We start from the raw sequence: 25369 nt of genomic DNA on the forward strand, positions 1-25369 counted from the left end.
GCTGTGGCCAGGCCTGTTTCCTTATATCGATCCAACAGAGTAGATGTGTGTCATTGGCCCAAAGCACTTTCTGCCTGTAGGCCTTCTTGCTATAACCCCATCTCTAGTCCTCATAAACATATTATCAGTGGAAAAGGCGGATGTGGCAGATAGAACATACGAACATCGCATAACTCATGATTCAGGTGATGTCGTCCTTCTACATGTTTACACCCCATCCTAAGTGTGTCAACTCCAACTCTTTCCCCTGCCTGGGTATTTAAGTTGATTTAATAAACCATGTTTTTCAAGTATCTTAATGTGGTCTGTGAGCCTTCTGTTTCATTACCATTAGGATGGCTTAATTAGTAGTGTACTTGGATGTCACGAGTGTATCAAGTTAGTTTTCTACACAACAGCTCAATTCAAGCATTAATCTCCGTACTGAATACCCCTGCTTTCATATATCTCATTATATCCTGTTCATATCCTTGTGTTTCTATCATGGTATTTATCACACCACACTGTGATTAACTGTTTACTCCTCTGTCACTAGGCTGTGAGTTCTTTCAAAGTAGAGATAAATTTTATTCTTTTTGTCTCATTATTCCTTAGCAAAGCACCAAACACAAAGTAACAAAAGAACTATCGAATGCGACCTCTTGCAGACACAGCTGAGGGGATTATCTCTTGCTTTTTGCCTTTCTCCCATTCCCTAGTTCTAAGATTGACCCAGCCTGGTTGCAGAGCAGGAAAAAAAAAAAAAAAAAAAAAGTGGTAGTAAGGGCCATAGGCTCACTGCAGAAAACAATTTACAGTAGGTGTGTTTTGTATCACAAACAAGCTGGGGCCTTGGTGGACCTTATCTTTTTTCCCCGGTCTCACATTTTTCACTTGGGTGGTCAAAAAAACAATAGTTTGGGTGCTTTCCTCCCTCCTATCCCCACCTGAAAAAGGTTGAAGGCTGAGTCTTCAGTCTAAGGGATCACAATCTCTCAAAGATTCTAGATGAATAATACCCACTCCAAAAACTGAGCGCCTAAACTGTGGCAGACAATAGGGATACAAGAAATAAACTGTTTTCTTCCCTCAGAAAATTTACAAGCATCTTCCTGGAGCCTACATTTTACTCCAAGTAATAAACATAGCTATTTCTATTGTTTGTAATTTAAAAAGATGCATTTTGCAATATATTTCGTTTTAACAAAAATCACACAAAACGTGAGACTATAAATAAAGGGTCTGTTCGTGACGTTCTTGTAACTCATTCACTTCTCCAGGGATTAGGAGGAATGGGGTGCAAAAATTTGGCCTCACGCACAGGCATAGGAATTTGCGAATACAATCCAAGTCAGCCGAACCTGTATCTCCCAAGAAATAGCCCCAGGGAGCTCCCAATTCCCTAACCTCACAAAACAAACGCAAAACCGAGAGGACTCCTGAAGCAACCATTGCCTCACCTTGCATATTCCGCCAATTAACACCGCCCAGCCCATTCCGCGCAGGAGGCGGGCCAGGCTCGGATCCGCTCTAGGCTTCTATCGGGCGTCGCTTTATGATAGCGCTGAGCCTCTCTAGCCCTTGCCAGCCGTCCTCTCAGTGGTAGGACGGGGAAGAGAGGAAGAGCTGGCCGCCAAGTCGGCTCTACGTGAAAGCGGGTGCAGCCCAACCTCGGCCGGGGAGAGCTCGAGCTAAGGTGGAAGGGGCCCGGGGGAGGCTCTGGGAAGGGCGGGAGTGAGGAGACGGGTCCTTGGGTGGGAGGGGGGCCCGGGCCGGTTCACGGAAGTCCCTAAGGAGAGGTGGGAGAGGAGGCCCCGACACATGAAAGGGATTTCAGCTTCCGGCTTGGGCCTCCTGCAGCCGGCTATGCTGCTGTGGCTCCGACTCCCCCAGTTCTTCTGCGGCCCCTTGTGTCAGGGCCCAGCATAGTTTCCGGCGCTTCTGTCTCCTCCGCGGGTTGTCGCCCCTTTTCGGGAGACCTGGAGCCCTCAAAGCTATGATTTAGGCTTATACTATGTACATGAGGGATATTATGGCCCTGAATCTCGTCCACATCCTGTATCGCTGCCTGTTCGTTTTCATTTTTTAATGAGCATCCTCCCAGCCCTAGCTGATTGAGGCTGGAGGCCGATCAGTATTCATTTTTCCATCCCAGTAGCATGAACATAGGAAGTGTTCATTGGATGTATTTGGTAGCTTGACACATGATATGGCTGTCACCTAGAGGCGTTATGCATGTGACCATCATGCTGTTGGAGTGGGAATAATTGCAGCATCCTGGGGACCTAGTCACCCTGATTTGGAGAGATCCATCCTTCTTGATGTGACATGTGACAGTTTCTGAACATGGAACATGTATTCAAAAGACGTTAAGTGATTACTTAGTGCCAGTATTATGCTAAAGAAGCTACAACTGTAAACAGGAACTGGTTCATTCCTTGTCCTCACAGAGCTTAATATATTATTGAAAAACTAACAACAACATCAAAAAAAAAAAAAAAAAAAACCCTGTGATGAGCGCTATGAAAAGGGAAGTCCCTGATGTTCCTCTTTTGCCCTTGGGTGATGCAGAAAATAAAACCATAATGCTCCTGCCTTCCAACAGCTGAGAATAGAGAAAAAGTTTTCTTGCACCATGAGATTGCTCTGCAGACACAGAGGAAGAAGGACCTATAATAATAGTACTTGGGTAAGGCACACCAGATAGGTTTAGACACTGGTACTGCCCTGAAGGATAAGTTAGCATTGCCTGGCACAGAAAGGGCCATTGGCTTTCCAAGCAAGAGTCATAAAGTGTAAAAGAACTTTGCAGGCAGTGTCGTTTGGCCTGGAGTATGTGGCATTTGAACAAGTAATGCCATGCTAGAGAGTCCAGACTCTTATCTTCTAGGAAGAGATGAAAGTATTTTCAACAGAATGATTCAGAGTTCAGTTTCACAATCACCTACTCAACAACTGGAGTGTTAAGTATTTTTTGACAATTTGGGCCACATCCAGAATCAGGTAGAACCAAGAGCTTTATTTACTCTTCTTGGTCTAGAAGCAGTCTCTCCATTGCTGAAATCCCACTTCAGTTTTCTTTGGCCTTTAAGGGCTAGAAGACTAGAGACAAATTGCGAATGGGGTTTAGAAGCCTGAAGGTTTGCTAAATTGTTCCAAAAATGATCTGAAACTATACTAGACAAAGCAATAAGAAAATCTGAGGGGAATATGTTAGATAAACCTAGAATAAATCATTAGGACCTAATTAAGAGAGATTCTTCATATAAAAGTAAAATTAATTTTTGTGGGGGTTTTTTGGTTTTATTCATTCAGCAAGAACTTGAATGTTATAACAGGCTCTGTGCTAGGCTTGGTAACTGGAGCTCTAAGCCTCAGTTTCTTCACCTGTAAATGGGGATGATAGTATTTATCTCACTGTTGTAAAGATTAACAAGATGATGTTTGTGCTTGGTGCTATACCTCACACTTAGTAACTACAGGCACCAAATATTTTAAGTGATACTTTGACTCTATTTTGGTTTTAACTTCTCTTTATCTTTTTTTTTATTGGGCCTGAGTCTTAAGACTCAGGAACGCTTGCTGGAGTCATTTCCTTGTATGAGCTCACTCAGCTGTGTTTAACCTGCCTATTGTAGAGTTTTGTAATGGATAGCAAGTGATAATGCTTGAAAGCTTATTCCATAGAATCTAAATATATATATATATATATATATATATATATATATATATATATATATATATATGTATGTATAAATTTTAAATAAATCTTTTTTAAAAATCAACTCATAGATAAACAGAATAGATTGGTGGTTGCCAGAGGTAGGGGGTCAGCAAAATGGGAGAAGGGGGTCAAAAGGTACAAACTTCCAGGTATAAAATAAATAAATAAGTAATGGGGATGTGATGTACGGCATGGTGACTATAGTTAACAACACTGTATTGCATATTGGAAAGTTGCTTAGGAAGTAAATCTTAAAAGTTCTTACAAGAAAAAAAGTGTAACTGTGTGGTGATGTTAACTAGACTTACTGTGGTGATCTTTCACAATATGTGCAAAATATCAGATCTTTACCTTGTACACCTGAAACCAATAATGTTATATGTAAATTATACCTCAATTTAAGAAAAAAAAACTTGTTTCTTGAGCTTGCAGTGTTCAAATCATATGATAATACAAGGAGAAAATAATTTTGTTTACTACCTAAGGTAGTAGAAGGGGTCTAATCTGTTCTACACTTATTTCATTGTTTCTTGACTCTTCTAGTATTGCTGTAAGAATATTAAATGTTAATTTTAGAATCACAAAACATACTATATTTAGGCACTCAATAAAGTGTTGGCAACCCTAAAGCAACAGAAAGTCCAAAATGCAAAAAGGTTTTGGGGATTTTTCAAATAAAAAAAAATCCAGAGTTAGTAAGGAGAGACTTTATTTGAAAGGTATGACAATAGGGGAAAAGGAACTATTGCAGTAGAGAGAATTCTTCGACCAAAAAGATCTACCAGCATCTCCAGGGAGGAGTAAACTGATGCTACAACAGATCTCATTGATCCAAAGTTCAGGGACCTGGGGGAAGAAGAGAAACTTAAAATATGACTAACAGACATTTTTGTTCTGAATGGTCAGTTTTAACATGCAGTTAAGATTCACAAATTTGTAAATGAGGCAAAGATTGGGAGTTTGGACGACCTTTGTCCTAGTCTCAGGTAGACAAGGGGGTATCCTCAGAGTCTTATAGAAGCCATAAAGAGAGTAGTGGGAGGATTTCCTTAACCATGACTCTTGAAGAACCAGAAACACAGGCCTCAGGTAAAATTCAACTTCTCAAAAGGCTATTTGAAATGGAAAATGAGTGTACAAATAAAATTCATCCAAACCTCTACAGGAAGGCCTTAGGAGACCCATTGATCCTTCAGGAATTAACTGTTAGTATTTGTAAATCCTACATCACAAAGTACATTTTAAAAGTATTTGAAGACCTGTATCTCATTTGTATCAGAGTGAAATCTTACCAAAAGGTAGGGGAAAAGAACTGAATTAATCAGGCCTAAATGAACACATTTAAGGTTTTTTGTTTGTTTTTGGTTTTCATCTTATCCGATTAAAAACAGGACTTTATGGGGCACCTAGGTGGCTCAGTCAGTTAAGCATCGGACTCTTGATTTCGGCTCAGGTCATGATTTCACCGTTCATGGGTTTGAGCCCCGCACTGGGCTCTGCGCTAATGGTGAGGAGCCTACTTGGAATTCTGTCTCTCCCTCTCTCTGCCCCTCCCCCAGTTGTGTTCTCTCTCTCTCAAAATAAAGAAAGTTTAAAAAAATTAAAGTGAAAAATAAAAGCAAGACTTTTTTTTTTTCCTTTCAAGAGGCATAGTAGATATACTGTTTAAAATGATTGACTGGAGGTAATTAATCTCTCACTATGTTTAAAAGAATTTTCCACCAAAAAAGGGGGTGGAAGTAAAATCATGACTGTTACACAGATATAAAATTATAAACACATGATTTTTGTTTACCTTATTAATGAGGGAACTATATTGTAACCAATTCAAATGACAAAAGAACAGACATATTTATTCATCAGGACTATTGAAATGAGCAAATGGAGGCAAACGGTCTTCCACAGTGGGCCAAGCAGTCCATTGAGCCACCATTAGACAGAATTTACAAGACTATAGACAAGAATTGGATTTACATTGCTATCCATTATCCATTATCTACAGTTGTCAGTTGAAAAATAGCTGAAAGGCAGTGGAAGACACAGAATGTGAAAACCCTGATCTCTGTGCTTTCAATAATGCACATATTTCTCATATATATATCAGTTTTATCAAATTTATGACTCCACTCCCCTCATAGTCTTCCCTAAATGTTAGACTTCCTGAAAGATAAGTTCATGTTTGGGTGTGTATCTTCCTTTTTTTTTTTTTTAATATGCTTTATAAATATGGAAGATGCTTGGTTAATATTCTCTTAATTGAATTACCTGAAGCAGTGAATCTGGATCTCAAAGTAGTATGCTTACATGTCACCTGGGGGTCTTTTGTTGTTTTGTTTGTTTGTTTGTTTGTTTGTTTGTTTTAGTATAGATTCTGATTCAGTAGGTCTAGGGTCCTTACTGAGATTCCTCTTTTCTAATACGTTCCCAGCTGATGCCAGTACCGGTTCGTAGACAGTAAATAGTAGTGCATTCCTGACTATGTTAATTAAGGAAGGTGTTCGGTTAATCGTTACTGGAGAACATTACATCATGCTGTAGGTAAAGGGAGCAACATGGAGCTACTGGACTGTCACTGGAAGAAAAGAATAAATATGATTTGTGGGCCACATTGCCAGAACATAGACCAAAACGAGCAAAAGAAACAGTTGCTGGGAAATAGATGCAAAGAGCTGTACAGCAGAACTTTAGCTTAGGGAGGAAAGACAGAAATAAAGACATCAGATACTACAACAGGGGAGGAGCAGCTAGAGGCTGTAATTTTTAGAAGACAGGCAATAACCACTTAAGGTCACAGCCGAAATTTTGTGCTCCTTGAGTTAGCCTGACTTTTCTTTAGCAATACATGAAAAAACTGCCTAATTGTAGATCAGGAAGGTAACTTATGTAAGACTTAAAGCAGTAAAACTTTACTGACACAGGTGTATACACTTTTACCTTGACAGTTTTAATTTTTTTTTTAATGTTTATTTTTTTGAGAGAGAGAGAGACAGCATGAGCAGGGGAGGGGCAGAGAGAGAGGGAGACACAGAATCCAAAGCAGCCTCCAGACTCTGAGCTGTCAGCACAGAGCCCAACGTGGGGCTCAAACTCATGAACCATGAGATCATGACCTGAGCCAAAGTTGGACACCTAACCAACTGAGTCACCCAGGTGCCCCTACCATGACAGTTTTAAATGAGTGTACAGTTGTGCCATTGAGTTTTAATCAGTGTGTAAAATTTATTTTTTTACCGTGACTTGCAGTTTATCTTCTATCTGATAGGATGTTTTAATTTTAAACTGAGCATGTCCTATAATTTGTTCATGGGAAGTTCAGCTTTCTTTTAGCAACAAGTGAGAAGTGGTGCATAATGTGAAGCGGGTACCAAAGAAACATTTCTACTTTCAGGAAGATACAAAAAATGAGGTTGCCAAATTTAACAAATAAAAATACAGCATGCCCAGTTAAATTTGAATTTCAGACAAACAACAAATTACTTTTTAGCAATATTTGGGATATACTTAAAATATATGTACATTATCTAGAATTCATGTTTAATTGGCCAGTCTAATAGTAAATCTACCCTAACAGTGACACCAGAGGGATAGCTGCTTAGAAAATGGTATTGCACAGCAGTGTAATTCCTGCAAGTGTTCCTCCAAAAATTATAGTACTCAAAAGTGTGCCAAAAGCTCAAAATAGTTGGAAGCACCTGTTTACCAGTAGAGGATGTTTTCAAGGACTGAGAGGGTCATGGCTACATTGAATTAAAAACACATTTAAGTCTATGCTTTCCAACTAAGAGTTCAGGTTCATATTAGTTTAAGATTAATAAAAGAATTTATGGTATTGTGGAATTTCCAAGCAAATACTTAGAAAAAGGTGGGGCTGCCTGGGTCACTCTGTGGGTTAAGCATCCTACTTTGTTTGGCTCAGGTCATGGTCTCATGGTTGGTGAGTTTGAGCCCCATGTCAGGCTCTGCGCTGGCAGCATGGAGCCTGCTTCAGATTTCCTCTCTCTCTCTCTCTCTCTCTCTCTCTCTCTCTCTCTCTCTCCCTCTCCCTCTCCTCCTGCCCTGCTTGTGCATGCTCTCTCTCTCTCTCTCAAAATGAATAATAAACATTAAAAAGTGGTTTAATATGAGTTAATCATATTTCCAAGTTTCCAAGAGAGATCATTTAGAAATAAGTACGCTGGCACAACTGGCAGTCTTGCTAATAAACTCTAGTGAACCATGTCGTAATTCAGACAAGATAAAAGGAAAGTAAAGGAACAGATGCCCCAGTAACCAAGGAAAAGAATTCCCTAGTGGGTAAAAATGTATTACTTCTGTAGACAGAATTTCCAAAATGAATTTTCTAAGTCACAGGATGCTTTTCCTGTCAAATACGGTTAGGGTGATGCGAGTGTTTGAATGCTAAGAAATAATTTTATGTTCGAAAAATCACAGATTAGTGGCTACAGATTGGGTCTAGTACCTACAAATATAAAGAATCGAGCATTAATAAAACATTAAACAATAGCAGTTTCCATAATGTACGGGTCAAGTTTTTTTCTTTGTGTTGACTGTTAAGAAAGTTCAGAGCTAGATTTGTGTCCCATATCTCTTAAAGTACAGTACAGCATAGTTTGTAGTTTTATAATCATATCTCTGGCTTCCTCTTTTCCACTCCTTAATTTATTTTAATCCACATTTCTGTTAAAAGAAATCTGCTTGTATAATACAAGCCATTTTGTCTGATATAATAGGTACAATTACTTGGAAGTTAAATTTTAAAAGTTGGTTAAAATAGAATAAAAAATATATAAACATGGTCCACCTTAACTAGCTTTTAAAAACATCATAAATTAAAATGTTCAGTGACATTTTGAACTTTAAATTGTATTCTATTTTTTAACTTTTTAAATTTAGTATTTTAACTGAAAACAGATGCATAGTCACCATTTTTTGCTAACATGAGACCAGAGTCATCTTTGTATATGGTGTTTTCTTTGCATATGGTTTCTTTGTATATGGTTTTTCTCTACAGAAAACATGGCAAACAAAGTAAGCTTTCTAACGATTTTTTTTTTTTTTGAGCAAAATTTATAAAAGCACTTGCAAAACTGCAGGATCCTAGATTTTTCAGCACTCTGCCACCATCCAGATTTCAGTGATTCACATATATATTTTTTAATGTTTTTACTTTTTTAAATATTATTTATTTTTGAGAGAGAAAAAGAGTGCACAAGCTGGAGAGGGGCAGAGAGAGAGAGGGAGAGAGAGGATCCGAAGCAGTCTCCACCGTCAGCACAGACCCCAGTGCAGGACTCCAACTCACCAACTTTGAGATCATGACCCAGGCTGAAGTCAGATGCCCCATTGACTAAGCCACCCAGGCGCCCCTCACATATATTTTTCCTAGTGACTTGTATTTGTTGAATTTTTTCTTAAGAATTCAACTAAGGTTTTGTATTTGCTTTGAAAAATATTTATGAAATTTTCAAATAGTACAGAAAATGAAGCATGTGTGTACATGCCACCAAGTTTTATATTCCATAAATATCTTTAAAAAGGTTCCTTCCTCCTTAGAAGTATGTATACCACAAATTTGTATTTCTTTTTTTTTTTTTTTTTTTTTTTATTCTTTATACTTAGAGAAAGCCCGCACATTTGGACGTGTGCCCAGGGGAAGGGCAGAGAGAGAGAGAGAGAGGAGGAGGGAGAATCCCAAGCAGGCTCTGCCCTATCAGCACAGAGCCCAATGTGGGGCTCCATCTCATGAACTTTGGATCAAGACCTGAGCTGAAATCAAGAGTCGCAGGTTGTTTAACCCACTGAGCCACCTAAGTGCCCCAAATTTGGCATTTCTTAATCTGATACATATATTTTATCATGATTCATATTTTTATCCATAAACCATGTACACTCTTTTGTGTGTGTTTAAAATTTTAAATAAATGGTATGTGTCCTTTTACAACTTTTTCACCTCAGATTGTCCTTGAGATTTATCTATGTTGATTCATAGAATTCCTGTAGGTTAGTCATCTTACCTGACCTGTAGGAGTCCCTGTTGAGTAACTCACGGTGTCTCATTCTTAAAATTAGGTTCTTTCCAACTTTTTACTGTCAAAGACAATAAATGCTCAAAGTCCTTGTATATGTAATGTACAAAGTCCTTGTGCTCATGTGGGACATAGATTTTTCTGGCATTGACATCTAGAGCTGAAAGTGCAAGGTCCTGGGATGTGGACTTCTTTAATTTTGCCAGAAATTGCCAAAAATGCTCTAAAGCCATTGCAATTTACATTTCTACCAGTGTATAAGGAGCAGGTAAGAGTTGGCCACAATTTAACCAGCACCAGGTTATCAGATTTTAAAATTTTGCCATGCAAATGTTTGAGAAATGGTATTTAATTTGCTTCTTTTTTTTTTTTTTTTTTTTTTTTTTTTTGACAGCAGTGAAGGGTGTACATCTTTGCATGCATTTCTTGGCTATTTTGTTCTCTTCCTCTGTGAATTGCCTATCTGTATTTTTTTAGTTTTCTAATGGGTTCCTTGTCATTTTCTAATTGATTTATAGAAGTCAGGATATGTTGTTGTTTTTTTGTATATTTGGGATAATAATCTTAACCTTGAAAGCATACCTTTCAAGTGTGGCTGTTTTTCCTCCTTTAGAGTTATAAGGAAATGTTTAATTTTGATGTATAATCAGATATATCCATCTTTTCCTTTGGTATGTGCTTTCTTGTTTGAGAAATTCTTCTCCCAATGTCACAAAGTCTTCTATGCTTGCTTGCTTGCTTTAAATGTTTACTTATTTATTTTTGAGAGAGACAGGGAACGTGAGGGGGGGGGGGGAGGGGAAAGACAGAGGGAGAGGGAGAATCCCAAGATTGTGAAAGCGTTACCTGAGCCAAAACCAAGAGCTGGACACTTAACCCACTGAGCCATCCGGGCACCCCGTCTATGTTTTCTTTTAAACATTTGTATAGTTTTTCTTTTCTTGTTTGATTATTTCACCCATCAGGAATTGATTTTTGATTGTGAGAAAGAGATCTTAGTCTATTTCCATGTGGTTATCTGGTTATCCCTAATCTTTTAATATTTTCCCCATTAAGGTGTAATACCCTATAACACTGATTATATAAAATCATGTGTCATATGTCACACCAAACCCTTATCTTTTCATGGATCTATTTGTCTATACTATACTGCTACCACAGATTTAATTATAATAGCTTTATAGCAAATAAATATGTTACTTTCTTTTCCTTCAAGACTATCTTGACTGTCTTGGATTTTTACTCTTCCAAATAAACCAAATGCTAAATTCCAAGGTGGAATGAGTGGAATACCTATTGGAATAGTATTGAATTTATAGATAAATTCCTGGAGAATTTGTATACTTTGGTCAGAGTTCCCATGATTAATTTCTACATTCATTTAGGATAACTTTTTTGTCTGTTTCATAATTTTCTCCTTATAAGTCCTGCATATCTGATGTTTATTGTAGGCTTTTGGTAAATGCCATTCTTTCCTCACTTATGAAGAGTTTCTTTCTTTTAAATAGGTGTTAATTTCAGCAAATGCTTTTTCAGTTTCCCAGATAAAAAGTTTGCAGCACAAATCTGACTCTTCATTTTTTTCTCTAGGGCAATCAGCACATGACCTACTTGAGAGAGATCTGTAGACAAAATCTAACAAGGGAAATTTGCTAGAATCAAGAGTGATGGATCCATGTTCAGTTGGAGTCCAACTCCGTACCACGAATGAGTGCCATAAAACCTACTATACTCGTCACACGGGTTTCAAGACTTTGCAAGAACTGTCATCAAATGATATGCTTTTACTTCAACTTAGAACTGGAATGACACTTTCTGGGAACAATACCATTTGCTTCCATCATGCGAAAATTTACATTGACAGATTTGAGGATTTGCAGAAGTCATGTTGTGACCCATTTAACATACACAAAAAACTAGCCAAAAAAAATTTGCATGTAATTGACTTAGATGATGCCACTTTTCTGAGTGCAAAATTTGGAAGACAGCTTGTACCTGGGTGGAAGCTTTGTCCAAAATGTACACAGATAATCAATGGAAGTGTGGATGTTGATTCTGAAGATCGGCAGAGAAGAAAACCTGATTCAGATGTATGTATGGCAGCCATTTTTGTCTCCTGTGTTACTTCTACAATGTGGGGTTTTGTTGAACTATAAAGAAATCATTTATATTATTATGATACTAATTGTAAATTAAAGTTGGGGAGGTGAAAGTAAATGATTTTCTAAATATTCCCATGTACCTAGACTGGATGATAAACCGGGCTTGAGAAAGAAATAACATACTATGCCCAAGACTCAAGCTGTAACTCCTAGGGCTAAGATGTCAGGAGTGGCTTTTAGAACATTCTGGTAAAGCCAGGATCTAGTTATTATCTTAGCTTCTTTTCTAATACCAAAGTAACTCAATGGGACATGCCAGCCAGTGAGGATCTGTATAGCACAATGAATTCCCCTTGAAAATTACTGCTTTAAAACGAACACCAGAAAAATCACTTCCAATAATTGTTTCTTCAACCTTTCTTTCTTCTTTGGCGTTAATACTATTCTTTGGATTTCTTTTGCTTTTAGCTCTGAATTCTAACTTGATATGATCAGGCTAATTTTAGTGCTCCCTATGGTGAAAAAGCATACATTTTTACATTGTAAATACTAAATATTTATAACTCTCCCTTATTCACATACCTACATTCAGATTATTTAACTACATCAGAAAAAAAAAACCCGAGATTTCATAAAGCTATCTTTGGGTGTAGAGCAAAGACAAGTATATCAAAGGAGCACTTCTCAAAATTTCTATTAATAACCAATTTATAATTCTTGCTGCTGGGATGTTTTTCTCAATTTCCCCCTTTTCATTATATTAATAAACCAAATTAAAAGATAATTAAAATTTTAAATTATATGTAGTACTTCCCTTTTGTTCTCCCCTCAAAGGCATATCTCCAGGACCCAGTGTTACCTTGCAGTTCATACTAGGTACTTGCACCTGTCACTATAGATGTCTTCTCCATTCCATTTATTTGTTGCTCTGTGTGATATATCACATAAACTGCTTTTTCCCCAGATAACAAACTTAAATCCTTAACCATCAAAATTTTGTTTTACCAATGCTTTTTAAAAAGATGATAATACTGTTTCAGGACTTGAAACCATTATTATCTCTACTTTTAACTATGTATACAATAATAGAATCTTTTCTTAAGGACTCAAGATCATATTAGGAGCCTCAGTTTTTGTTTTTCTTTTTTGTTACGTTTTTAAAGTAATCTCTACACCCAGTGTGGGCTTGAACCCACAACCCGAAATCAATAGTTGCTCGCTCCACCAACCAAGCCAGCCAGGTGCCCAGGAAACTCAGTTTTATCCCATTGGGTTGTACAGCAGGGGTTTTTTTTGCCTTTTCTCCCATATTGACAGAAGCCATAGCAGTTTTCAGTAGGCCTATCGCCCCTTCTAATAGGCCAGAGACTAAAATTAGGTAATGGAAATATTACAAATAAGTTAACCAAAGTTAAACTTTGAATATTGTCTAGGGCTGTGTAAATTTCATTGCACTTGGGTTCTAAAACCTTTTTCTTCTTTTTTGTGAATTCCAGACTGTCTTTCAGGTTAAGGAATAATCAGGATTAACATTAAGTTAAATATTAATGTATTCATGGTCTGTTGTCAAGATTTGAGTTGGTAATTTGTTTACCTTTATTCAGGGAAGAACTGCTAAAGCTTTGAGGTCATTGCAATTTGCAAACCCAGGAAAACAAACTGAATTTGCTCCAGAAACTGGTAAAAGAGAAAAAAGAAGGCTCACAAAAAATGCAACCGCTGGTTCTGACAGGTAGGCTGTGTGTTCCCTGAAGACCTTTGTTAGCTTGCTGCAGCTGTCTGTTATTGTTTCACATCTTTCTCTGGAGTTTTGAATTTTTTGGGTAGGTATTTTAAACTGGATAATCTGCAATTAGTAGGAATCTCCAAGGGCTGCATATAAAATGAAGGCGTCCCTTTCAGCTCTAAAAATTTATTTCTAAGGAAGTGTCAGTGAAGTGAACAGGTTAACATTTTTGGCATGAGAACTAAAATTCAAACATATTTAAAACAGTTTTTTGAAAAGTATTGGTATTATGTAATTGGTATATCACCCTTCTATGGGTGGCAGCTAAAAAGTAAATCTTATGAAAATTCAAGGTTGCTTTTTATTTTTTACATGTCTAAAATAGAAACAGTTATGGTATAGTCAACAGAACAAATGAGAAAAGTAAATTGTTTAGAATATGACTTTTTAAACTGAACATTTCTAAAACACAGGTTGACAAAGAAATGTTAGTGTAATCATTCAGAATTATTTTCTACATATGCCATTTATTCCATCTGTTAAGATTTTCCAATGAGTCATTTAAGTGTTTTTAGGCCAGATTTGCTCGAGTCCGTTAAAGAACAAGAAACAGATTAATTGCAGTATAAAAACCAATAGGGTAATAGAGATTGGTAACCAACAAAATGTACCATTATTAAGCAGCCATTCTTTGTTGTTGTTGTTGTTGTTGTTGTTGTTGTTGTTAAGGGAAGGGGAAAATATTTTTCACAGAAATAATATTTTTTTGGAAATAGTTCTGGTCCATTCCTTTACTGAGTTGACTTTTAAATGGACTTCTAGAGGCATTTTCAGGCTCTTTGGATTTGTCTCAACACTTTAGAATGAGGTCTCTTCTCACACACAGTTCATTACTAGTAATTATAGAGTAGGCTTGAGTCTGGTAAGTTATGTACCAGTTTTGCAGGACCTCATCCCTAATTCAAAATATTTTACTTGCTTCCATTTTTTTTTTTTTTTACCTTTTTTTCATTTATTCAAAAATAATGTCTTTGTGAAGTGTCATTCATCTTGTGTTTTCTTTTACAGACAAGTGATACCAGCAAAGAGTAAGGTCTATGATAGCCAGGGCCTGCTGATTTTCAGTGGAATGGACCTCTGTGACTGCCTCGATGAAGACTGTTTAGGATGTTTCTATGCTTGTCCTGCCTGTGGTTCCACCAAATGCGGAGCTGAATGCCGCTGTGACCGCAAGTGGCTATATGAGCAAATCGAAATCGAAGGAGGGGAAATCATTCATAACAAACATGCTGGATAATTTGTGGTATCAAATTATGGGAAAAGATCCCGTCTCTATTTCTAAAACTCTGTCACTCTCAGATGCATTCTAAAGTTGACTGCCAAATGATGACAATTTGAAAACCACCTCAGCATGCACTCATTATGCATTAGTTTTGCAGTTAGGGTGCTTTAAGATTTATTATTTGATGTCAGTTTATATGGGCTTTTACTCAGCAGTCAGCTTTAAGCCTGCCCAGGCCAATGTCAACAAGTAGGTAAAGGCAGTCCTCCATTAGCACAGTTCACATTTCAGTTCCATGGTATATACCATGGGTAGTCACGTGAAGTACAAACTTCCCTGCTGGCTCTTTGTCCCTAAGTCATTATGTAACAGATGTGCCTCCTCATCAGTGACCAGTCCATCCGTGACCTTCACTCAGACCCCTCTAGTGGCTGGTTACTGCACATCTGTCATTCAGTCCACTCCTAGACAGCAAAGCATGTGGTTGTGCTGTCTCCTTGTCACCCATGTGACATTTTCCAAAAGTGGATCATCAAAATAACTGGCCACCAAAGATAAAAGAGCAGTGAAGAAATGAAAAATGATCATGCTAGATGTGAGATATGCACTGAACGTAGATGGAGTTGTAGAAGAAATCACTTATGGGAAGGTTGATGCTGCTGTTTCTCTGGAGCCTCAGTATGCAGCTAGAGGAAGCTCGTGGGGGGTTGCTGGGGGGAGCAATGTAAATAGGGAAATAGGCTGTGATGAAAAGCTTGAATATATCCCAGAGGAAGTGATAGTAAAAAACTTCACGTTAAAGGAAATTACAGTGATTTTACAACATTGAAAGCACAAATGAGAAAATGGTAGAAGCAGATCCAAACTTAAGTATCTGCAACGGTATAGCCTACTTTGTATCTTAAGTTAGCAAAAAAGCAGGCACTGTTCAAACCGCTCTTGATTAGTTTTTTGCAACGGAATAATGCTTTAATTCTCAGTGTTTCCAATGTTTTTCAATTACAGTGTACTAAAATACTTTTTTTTTATAGTGTTTTTATTTTCCTTTACATTTCTAACAAGAGTTTTTAATATTTTGATGGGTTTTTGGAGGTCACAGAACATTTTCCCCATTGATTATTAAGGTTGCTACGAATGGTCATTTTTATGGTCCAGCACTACTGTGCAAGCCAAGGACTGTAGCTGAGAACAGTGCCTACTTCAGGAAAAATTAATTTCAATAAAACTAGGTGGTTGAGTGTTAAAACTATTTTGGAAATAATCTACATATCTAAGTGCTAAAATTCTTCTCACTACTTACCCTTAAAAAAAAGTTTTAGCATTGTAAACCTTTCATTGTTTAGCCATACATTCTTGGTGAAAATTTGTTCCTGGTGGCAAAGATCTTATTGTGTATAAAGCATGGATATTCATACAATACAGAAACAGGGATACATGGTGTCTATGTTATTAAAGTTTTATAAGGTGGTGATTAGGATCAAAAGGGCTAAAAAAAAAAAGGCTTTAAGGCAGTAGTAATGAAAAGGAAAAAAAGTGGACAAACAGTGGTAGAGACAATATAAATTAAATTGGAAATTGCTTGAATCTTGATGTACTGGTTCTGTGTGGAATTCGTATGGGTGCTCTTTGGAGAATGAGAGTGGGTGATAACTTCTCTGCTCCTTTTTCAAGCAGCTCCCTGTCTGTCTAAAATATTTTATCAGCTAGGGCATTGCCACTAAACTAGGTTTTTGCTTTGTTTTCCCTAAGTTGTAGTACTTTAGTTTAACCAGATAAGCTTTTAGTAGTTTCAGATACATTTTAAGTCATTTAAGTGAAATTTATGCAGCCAATTTGATTGGATTGACCAGTGGAGGTTTATTTTTATTTCTGTATACTTTGGTATCTGTTTAACAGGTTTTACTTTGATGGAATGCCATTTTGAACCATGGTATTGTCATTAAGTTATAATTGTCCACTGACCTAGTTATCAGAAGTATAATCAGTAGCAAGTCTTTAATTTAGATTTCAACAGAGCACTGGCAAAAAGAATATTTTGGCTTTATATACTTAAATTAGATGCTAGTTTTTTGGGTGTTTTTCTGAATTAAGGAAATATTTTGTTATAGAGGATACAGAGACTTCTAATTTTATCTGAACTTCTGGGTTCATTAGACCTTAGTTGCATTGCTACCAATGTTTTGTTTTTTTGTTTGTTGGGTTTATTTTGTTTTGTTTTGGTTTGGTTTTTTTTGGTTCTAAGTAAGTATGATTTACTATATTGCTTAAGCTTTTCAGGGGTGCCTGGGTGGCTCAGTCAGTTAAGCATCAGACTTCAGCTCAGGTCATTTGTGGGTTCCAGCCCCACCTGGAGCCTGCTTCAGATTCTGTCTCCTTTTCCCTCTGCTCCTCCCCTACTTGTGCTCTGTCTGTCTCTCAAAAAATAAACAAACATTAATAAATAAATAAATCTTAGATTTTTTTTTTTGTTTAAAACAGGAATATATTTTCAACAGAATAAATGACTTTAAAATTCAAACTGTTTATATTTCAACAGTCCTTAGACTATTTCTGTGTTATTTTTCAAAGATGGTAATATTTAACTTGCTTCAGGGATAAGTTTCTATAATAATTTTGCTTATATTTGTTCATTATGCCTATGTAGAAGACCAGACTTTTAGTGAGCATGCAAAATGTTTACAGAGAGAGGTATATCTAATTTAGTCTGCTACAATAAAAGCTGTGTTTTGGGAAAATTACGTCATGAGTTCACTTACTATTTTTTACTGTAGAATTACAGAAATACAGAATACAATGAAATAATCTGAATTCTTTTTATATTTTCCATAAGTATAGTTCACGGTGGCTAAAATTATTTTAGAATACTATTAGTCTAAAAGGCAAAAATAAAAGTGATAAGAACACTTCTGCTATATATGGGTCCTGCTTAAGAAGTTGATGTAAGGCCATAAACATTGGTCTTACACAGTGTTGGTCACAAATGTTAAAAAGTGCATTCATATATTTGAAATAAATGGCATCCCATGAAATCTTTTTTCTATTTCTTTTATAAGCATAAGAAAATAGTTACCTTTGAAATACTATTCATGAGATTCTTGTATTTTTTTAATATTATATCTATGTCTGTATAACAAGCTGTTCTACCATCTGACAGAATTCTCCAGAGAAATGCATTTGTGTCCTCTCAAGTACTCCCACGTTCAGAACCCCTGAATCTGTATCAGAGAACCTAGGTAATATGAGTGTTCCGTAAACCAAAACATGTTTTCTTTTTTTTTTTTTTTTTTTTAAATGGGGATGGCTGTCTGAAGCATGGTTTAGTTTGCCGTACAGTGTTATAGGTGGGTTTTGTTGGACAAAATCTGAGCAGTCAGTTCTTTGAAAGAGCTGTTGCTGCCCTGAAAAGGCAGATTCCGCTGCGGCCTCTCAACCCCACCCCTCCTGGGTCACGTAACACTGTATGAAACCAAGGGGTCTTAAATGGACTGCACTTTGGTAATTAGAGATTTTCTGTCGACATTAGGAATACCCTTGTACAAAGCCATATGGCACTGCCTTAGTTTTTGCTGACATCTGCTGGTATCTTGATGTAAATAAACTCTGCTGCTACTAAATGCTTAATCTCTTCACTTTTAAATTAAACTGTGAACACTGGTAGTTACACTAAAGTGGAATATTTTAAAGAACCCTGGGAGTAGAATGGTTTCTCTTTGTAGCATTCTTAGGTCTCACCCAATAGTAGTCAACCAGATTTCTTTTTTCAGGAATATGAGTCAGGATATGAAAATATGCATAGGCACTTCTGGGTTTCATTTATTTATCTATTTAAGGTTTATTTAAGTAATCTCTACACCCAGTATGGGGCTCAAACTCACTACCCTGAGATCAAGAGTTACAATGCTCTTCTGACTGAGCCAGCCAGGCACCCCTCACTTATTTTTATAAAGTGGAGAGACTTGGGAAAATAATGGTTTTTATTTACTGAAAACCATCAAATGCTTCACTGAACACTTAGTTTGAAAAGCATGATAAACTCCTGTAGAATATATACCCCAATTTATAGATTATTTGCAATGGCACAGTTGTGAGGATTGACTAATTTTACCAAGATAATCTAGCTTCTAGGAGATAAAGGAGATTTACCTGGTAAAACATTATTAACTGAGTTGGATTAGTAATACTGCATCTTTAAGTGCAATTTAAAAGTAATTACAGTCCTATCAGTGGCACAACTAGCCATATTAAATTTTTTCCCCTTGAAACCATGAGGGATAAATGTCTTTGTGAAACACTTAATGATTTAAAAACTTCAATTTTCTCATTTCGTATTAATCTACAAGCAAACAAATGTTTTATTAAGGAGTTGCCATAATCTTCATCTGTGTTTTGTTTTGTTTTTTTTTAATGTTTATTTTTGAGAGAGAGAGATGGAGATAGAGCGTGAACAGCAGAGGGGCAGAGAGAGAGGGAGACACAGAATCCAAAGCAGGCTCCAGGCTCTGAGCTGTCAGCACAGAGCCAGATGCGGGGCTCGAACTCACAAACCATGAGATCATGACCTGAGCTGAAGTCGGTCACTTAACCGACTGAGCCACCCTGGCTCCCCCATCTGTGATTTTGAAATAAATGGACATACTAAAAGTATAATGCTTACAAACATTGCTAGGATGTCCAAAACCTTCCAATAGTCCCAACTTCAACAGATAATGCATGAAAACACAAAAGTTTGGCTCATGATTTTCATTGTAAACTTGGATGATACTTTTCAAAGACACATTTTAAGGTGAGGGCACATTTTTCTTAAATAGTGTAAAAACTAGACACAGGTCAAATTGCAGAATCTTTGTCCTTTTGAGAGAACTTCATGAAGAGTATGGCCTGTAAAAGGAGACCTGAAACAATCAAAACAGGAATACTATCTGTTAAGTATCCCTTTGTTACCAATAATCAGTTACCAATCAGTTTGATCAACCCAAATTAAACTTTAGTTTTAATTATATTCTGGTAGCCCAAGTTTATGATCTGGACTTCAAAGTAGTATTTACTTCCAGTTACTTTTAAAATTGAATTTGTGGGGCACCTGGTGGCTCAGTCGGTTAAGCATCGGACTTTGGCTCAGGTCATGATCTCATGGTTCATTGAGTTTGATCCCTGCGTCGGGCTCTGTGCTAACAGCTCAGAGCCTGGAGCCTGCTTCAGATTCTGTGTCTCCCTCCCTCTCTGCTCCTCCCCTGCTCGTGTTCTGTCATGCTCTCTTAAAAAATAAACATTACAATTTTTTAGTTCAATTTGTTATTTGGTGGCATAAGCTAAAGTAATAGTGGCAATCCTGGTACCATGTAAATGGGTTCTACAAAGATCTGGGTGAAGTACAAATTTAATTTTGGCATTAAGAGGTAAAATGATTCAGAGACGTTCAGTGAACTGTGGCATCATTAAGGTTTGTAAATAACAAACTCATTGTCTACCCCAAAGGGGAAGCCTTTCGTTTTGGATTGGACTTTCCTGTATTTCGGTTCAGCTTAGTATAGTGAAATCAGATCAGTTATTAGAAGAGAACCTGGAGGGCCAATCTGATGATCTAGAGAAAACTATCACTTGAGCTTTTTTTTTTTTTTTTTTTTTCCTTTTTGGTAAATAAGGTTTTAGAAAATACCAATAAACTTTAGTCATTTATGCCTTAGTGAAGGAGACTGCAAAGAGCATTTCTGCATAAAATATAGGCCCTACAAACTGGTGCGTGCAAATAAGATTATTTTCCAAAATACTATGGCTCATGGCATTTCTAAATTTGGTCACAAAAAGACTTCCCTATAGCAAATATTGAAAGGAAAACATTCCCAAAGTTTGTCAGTAAAAGTTTCCAACTCATCTCCAAAAAGTTATAGTTGAATGCTTAATTTGTCCTTGATACCTTTTTTTTTCAAAGAACTACACATAGATTTAAGAGAGAACAGCTAAACATCCCTGACAGACCAAGCTTTCCACTGTGTGACATAACCCACAAACTCATGTTAGGAGGATCCTCAGACCTTTTAAGGGAAATGGCCCTAGGAGATTCTTACTCTGCATTTTGCTTTCCCCTGTTCCCAACTGGTTGGGCTTCGTAAGAGACCTGACCCAAGGAAAGCCAATTAGGCTAGCAAAGCTTACGCGTTGGGCAAATATTAAAGGAAACATCACCAAGTGATGAAAGAGATTAACTGAACCTATCAGATTATTTCAGAAATAAAATTTGTTTTAATGTTTATTTACTTTTGAGAGAAAGAGTGTGAGCAGGGGAGAAGCAAAGGGAGAGGGAGAAACAATCTGAAATAGGCTCCAGGCTCTAAACTGTCAGCACAGATCCTGACGCGGGGCTCAAACCCACAAACCACAAGATCACAACCTGAGCCAAAACGGACGCTTAACTGAGCCACCCCAGCGCTCCTATTTCAGAAATTTAGACAAGATACAGGAGAAAGAATTCAGAGGTTTGTAGAAAGAGAGATGAAATGGCAGAATAGCTAAGGCACGTTAGGGTTCTAGACCTACACACTTGGGAGGCAAGAGCTCTTGAAGCTGTCATTGAGTCTCCAGAGCTGCTGTCAGATTAGTACATCTGTTGTATCTTGAAATTACCCACTATCAGTGAAACCTGGCCACACAGTTGATTCCTTTATATTCATACAGATCCTTGCAACAAATACTCTATTACTTAAGCAAACCTTAATGAGCCTTAATGAGTTCTTTCACCCAAAGAGGCTTACTAACAGACCTGCCCTGCTAACTAAGAAAAAAGAGAGTGAAGGTATAGTGTTAGTGTCCTGTGCTTGTCAGCATTGTGTTGTGGAACTCTAGACCAGCGCAAATTTGAGCATGCATCAGGATCACCTGGAGGGCTTGTTAAACCACAGTCTGCAGGCGCAGGGTGGAACCAACAGTTTATGATTTAGTAGGTCTAGAGTAGGGACAACAAATTCGCATTTTTATCAATTTGCAGATGAGGTTGAAATGGCTAGTCTGGAAGCCATGCTTGGAGAATCACTGCTCTACAGGGCATGGTCCTGAACCTTGGTTGCACATGGAAACAACCTGTGGAACATCAGAAAAAAATACCTTACCTGGCCTCAGCCCCAAATATTTGATTTAATTGGTCTGGGGTTTGGCCTGAGCCATTGGGAGGCCAACTGCCTTCTGGCTCAATATGGAGATCATTCAGAATTCAAGTGGGTGACTGGGATGTTTGATTTTCTGTGTCAACTTGGTCAGGCAAGGGTATCCAGTTTTCGGTGAAACATTACTCTAGATACTGAGAAGGTGTTTTTTAGATGTGATTAACATATACATCAGTAGACTTTTAATTAAGCAGATGACCTTCCATAATGTGAGTGGGCATCATCCAATCAATTGAAGGCCTTAAAAAGATTGATGAACCCCAAAGAAGAACAAATTCTGCCTCTGGACTGCCTTCAGAGTTGAGCTGCATCATCATGTCTTCTCTCGGTGCCCAGATCACCTATAGATTTTGGGTTTACCAGCCCAGCAATCATGTGAGCCAATTCCTTAAAAAATCTGTGTGTGTGTGTGTGTGTGTGTGTGTGTGTGTGTGTGTGTGTGTGTGTCTGTCTGTCTCTATACACACACCCTCTTTTATTTCTCTGGAGAACCCTGGCTAATACAATAACCTAGTAAGTCTCTATTCCAAATTGTTTCCCAGAAAGGCCCTGACTCTAAATCAGAATATAATCCCTTCATTAGATTTTTTTCTTTTCCTGTATCCTACCTTAGGTAAGTCCATGAATATATGGCACATTTTTTACCCCTTTCTTCTGTTCATATTGTCAAAACCATTTGGTTCCTCCTTGGAACATTCTTGAATCTGCTTTGATTTTTTTTTTTTTTTCCTATTCATTTTTATTTTGTCTTCACCACCCTGGTTAAAGCTCAACAGTGTTTTACATGCTTAGTATCAATTCCCCCTTTTGGTGTTAGTACTGAAATTTGTCTTTGAATAACCGCCTTTATACTCTCAGCCCATGTTGTTTAGGTGGCATTGACCTCACTTGGTGGTTCCAGGGGTGGGCACATCACCAAGTCCTGGCCTTTGAGAGTGCAGCATCTCCCCAAATTTAGTGACTGTTTCAGTTAGTGACTAACTGAGCCAATCAAAGCCAATAAACATCAGCTTTGCTGGGACTAGAGAACAAGAGATACTCATTTTTCAATGACAGTTTCTAATCTTACAGATTTAGGACTGGACCTATTGGTGGTTAATCTGGACACCACTCAAGAAGAATCTGACTTAGAATGAAAGCAGCATAGGTAAAAGCAGAAGCCACAGACCAAGACAGACAGACAGGATTTGGGTACCTGGATCCAGTTACATCTGAAGTCAATCCTGTACTTTTCAGTTAACATGAGCCCGTCATTTGCACTTTTTCCCCACGATTGGCTATTAAGTGAATACAAGGAATTGACCAGATGAAGAATTAACTCTATTCATCCGAGGGTAAAAACCACCAGAGTTCAAACGTAAAATGGCCTGTTTAAAAATCATGCCCTTGAAACATAGATATATTTTTTAACATTTTTTTTTAATGTTTATTTTAGAGAGACAGAGCATGAGCAGGGGAGGGGCAGAAAGAGAGGGAGACACAGAATACAAACGAGGCTCCAGGCTCTGACCTGTCAGCACAGAGCCCAATATGCGGGGCTTGAACCCAATGAACCATGAGATTATGACCTCAGCCAAAGTGGGACACTTCACCAACAGCCACCCGGGCGCCCCTGAACACATATACATTTTAAAGAAGGAGCACAAGCAGCTGTGACCTATAGTCACATATTTCTTCCTCCTCCAAATTCTTGCAGAAGCTTCTCTACAGTTCTCATGGACCTTAACTCAACCTACTTTAAAGGATGAATGTAGCACAGACTGTGGTACTTTGCCACCAGGGTTTGAAATTCTATAATACAGAGAATAGACTTACAATTAAAATATCAGTGTTTGGTGTTTTGGTTGGTATTACTTGCTTTTAAAGCCCTTAGAATGTTTAAAAATTTTTTGTTTGAATACCTAATGCATTTTCTCTGTAACCCTATACCTAATAGTTAGAACTCATTCCTAGGTTAAATGATCTGAAATTTTTAATAGCTGAATCTGAATTAATTAACTTGTCAGGCAATTAAAGGTGTATCATTGCCTTAAATTAGTGATTTATAATACATTGCTAGCAAAGTGAATTTTAAGCATTAACAGCTCTGGTTCTTCCTCCCTTCTGCCCTTAACAGGACATTTAATTCTGTATGGTTGAAGTAGAAAATGTGAGACAAGTTTCCTACCAGAAAAGGAGAACCAGGCACACACAGTTCAACATTTTCTGTATGTCACTTCCGATGCCAATAGTGCCCAAAAACTAGAAGTACAGTGACTCTGATACTTGATGGTACTTTAGAAAGCTGGATATTATTTTTTTTATTTTTTTTTAACATTTATTCATTTTTCAGAGACAGAGAGAGACAGGGTGTGAGTGGGGGAGGGGCAGATAGAGAACAAAACACAGAATCTGAAGCAGGCTCCAGGCTCTGAGCTGTCAGCACAGAGCCCGACGTGAGGATCAAACCCATGAACTCCAAGATCATGACCTGAGCTGATGTTGGACTCTGAATCAACTGGACCACCCAGGTGCCCTGAAAGCTGGATATTCTAAATCACTTATGATAGGGATATTTAGATACATTCATCTTTTTTGATATTCCACTATATTGATGCATTTTCAAACCTTTGTTTCAGTTTTGAAATTAGATGAAACAAAGTATAGATTATCTTTGCCGTGAATTTCACAGATTGTCAGATTTCTGAGGTTCTTGTTCCAAACCATCTTTGTAGAGATATCATTGATTTCCTTGGAAAAGTACGTAGCTCTAAAACTTGTATAATTTAGAGAAATATTTGGTTTGTTCAACCTTTGATATTAGCCAACACATTGATAAAAATAAACACACTTCAGCGATGACTGTGGCTCAATCAGTAAAGCGTCTAACTCTTGATTTCAGCTCAGGTCATGATCTTGCACGTGGGTCTTAGCCCCCAATCAGGCTGTGTGCTGACCGCATGGAGCCTGCGTGGGATTCTCTCACCTTCTCTCTCTCTGCCCCTCCCCTACTCTGAAAATAAATAAACATTAAAAAAAATAAACACACTTCAGGAAAAAAAAAAAACATGCTGTTTTTATAATTCTACATTGTTGGCTTTTGTGGTTCAAAATTTAATATAACCAGGGCGCCTGGGTGGCTCAGTCGATTAAGCGTCCAACTCTTGGTTTTGGCTCAGGTCATGATCTCACAATTCGTGAGTTCAAGCCCCACATCGGGCTCCATGCTGACTGTGGGGCCTATTTGGGATTCTCTCTCCCTCTTTCTCTGGCCCTCCCCTGCTTGTACTCTCTCTCTCTCTCTCTCTCAAAATAAATAAATAAACTTTAAAAAATTTTATAAAAGCAATACCTGATTCTATACAGTTAATAATTGGGACAGACCTAATAATAA

At 37.6% G+C, this 25369-nt stretch overlaps 1 protein-coding gene across 1 annotated transcript; it reads left to right on the plus strand.

Annotated features, from left to right (window-relative positions):
- Nucleotides 1-1525: 1525 nt before the first annotated feature.
- On the plus strand, nt 1526-18453 carry ARL14EP (ADP ribosylation factor like GTPase 14 effector protein). Its single transcript, XM_058688524.1, has 4 exons — nt 1526-1675; nt 11320-11819; nt 13436-13563; nt 14626-18453. Exons 2-4 carry the CDS (start codon nt 11397-11399, stop codon nt 14852-14854), a joined length of 780 nt encoding a protein of 259 aa, XP_058544507.1. The 5' UTR covers nt 1526-1675; nt 11320-11396; the 3' UTR covers nt 14855-18453.
- Nucleotides 18454-25369: the final 6916 nt, after the last annotated feature.

The sequence above is a fragment of the Neofelis nebulosa genome, chromosome 10, assembly GCF_028018385.1.
Source record: "Neofelis nebulosa isolate mNeoNeb1 chromosome 10, mNeoNeb1.pri, whole genome shotgun sequence".
In the NCBI taxonomy this organism is placed as follows: Eukaryota; Metazoa; Chordata; class Mammalia; order Carnivora; family Felidae; genus Neofelis; species Neofelis nebulosa.

Excerpts from the sequence above, each read along its gene's own strand:
- ARL14EP (XM_058688524.1), top strand. The coding sequence starts at position 11,397 with ATGGATCCATGTTCAGTTGGAGTCCAACTCCGTACCACGAATGAGTGC. Across the intron at positions 11,820-13,435 it reads GAAGAAAACCTGATTCAGAT|GGAAGAACTGCTAAAGCTTT; the intron begins GTATGTATGGCA and ends ACCTTTATTCAG. Across the intron at positions 13,564-14,625 it reads GCAACCGCTGGTTCTGACAG|ACAAGTGATACCAGCAAAGA; the intron begins GTAGGCTGTGTG and ends TTTCTTTTACAG.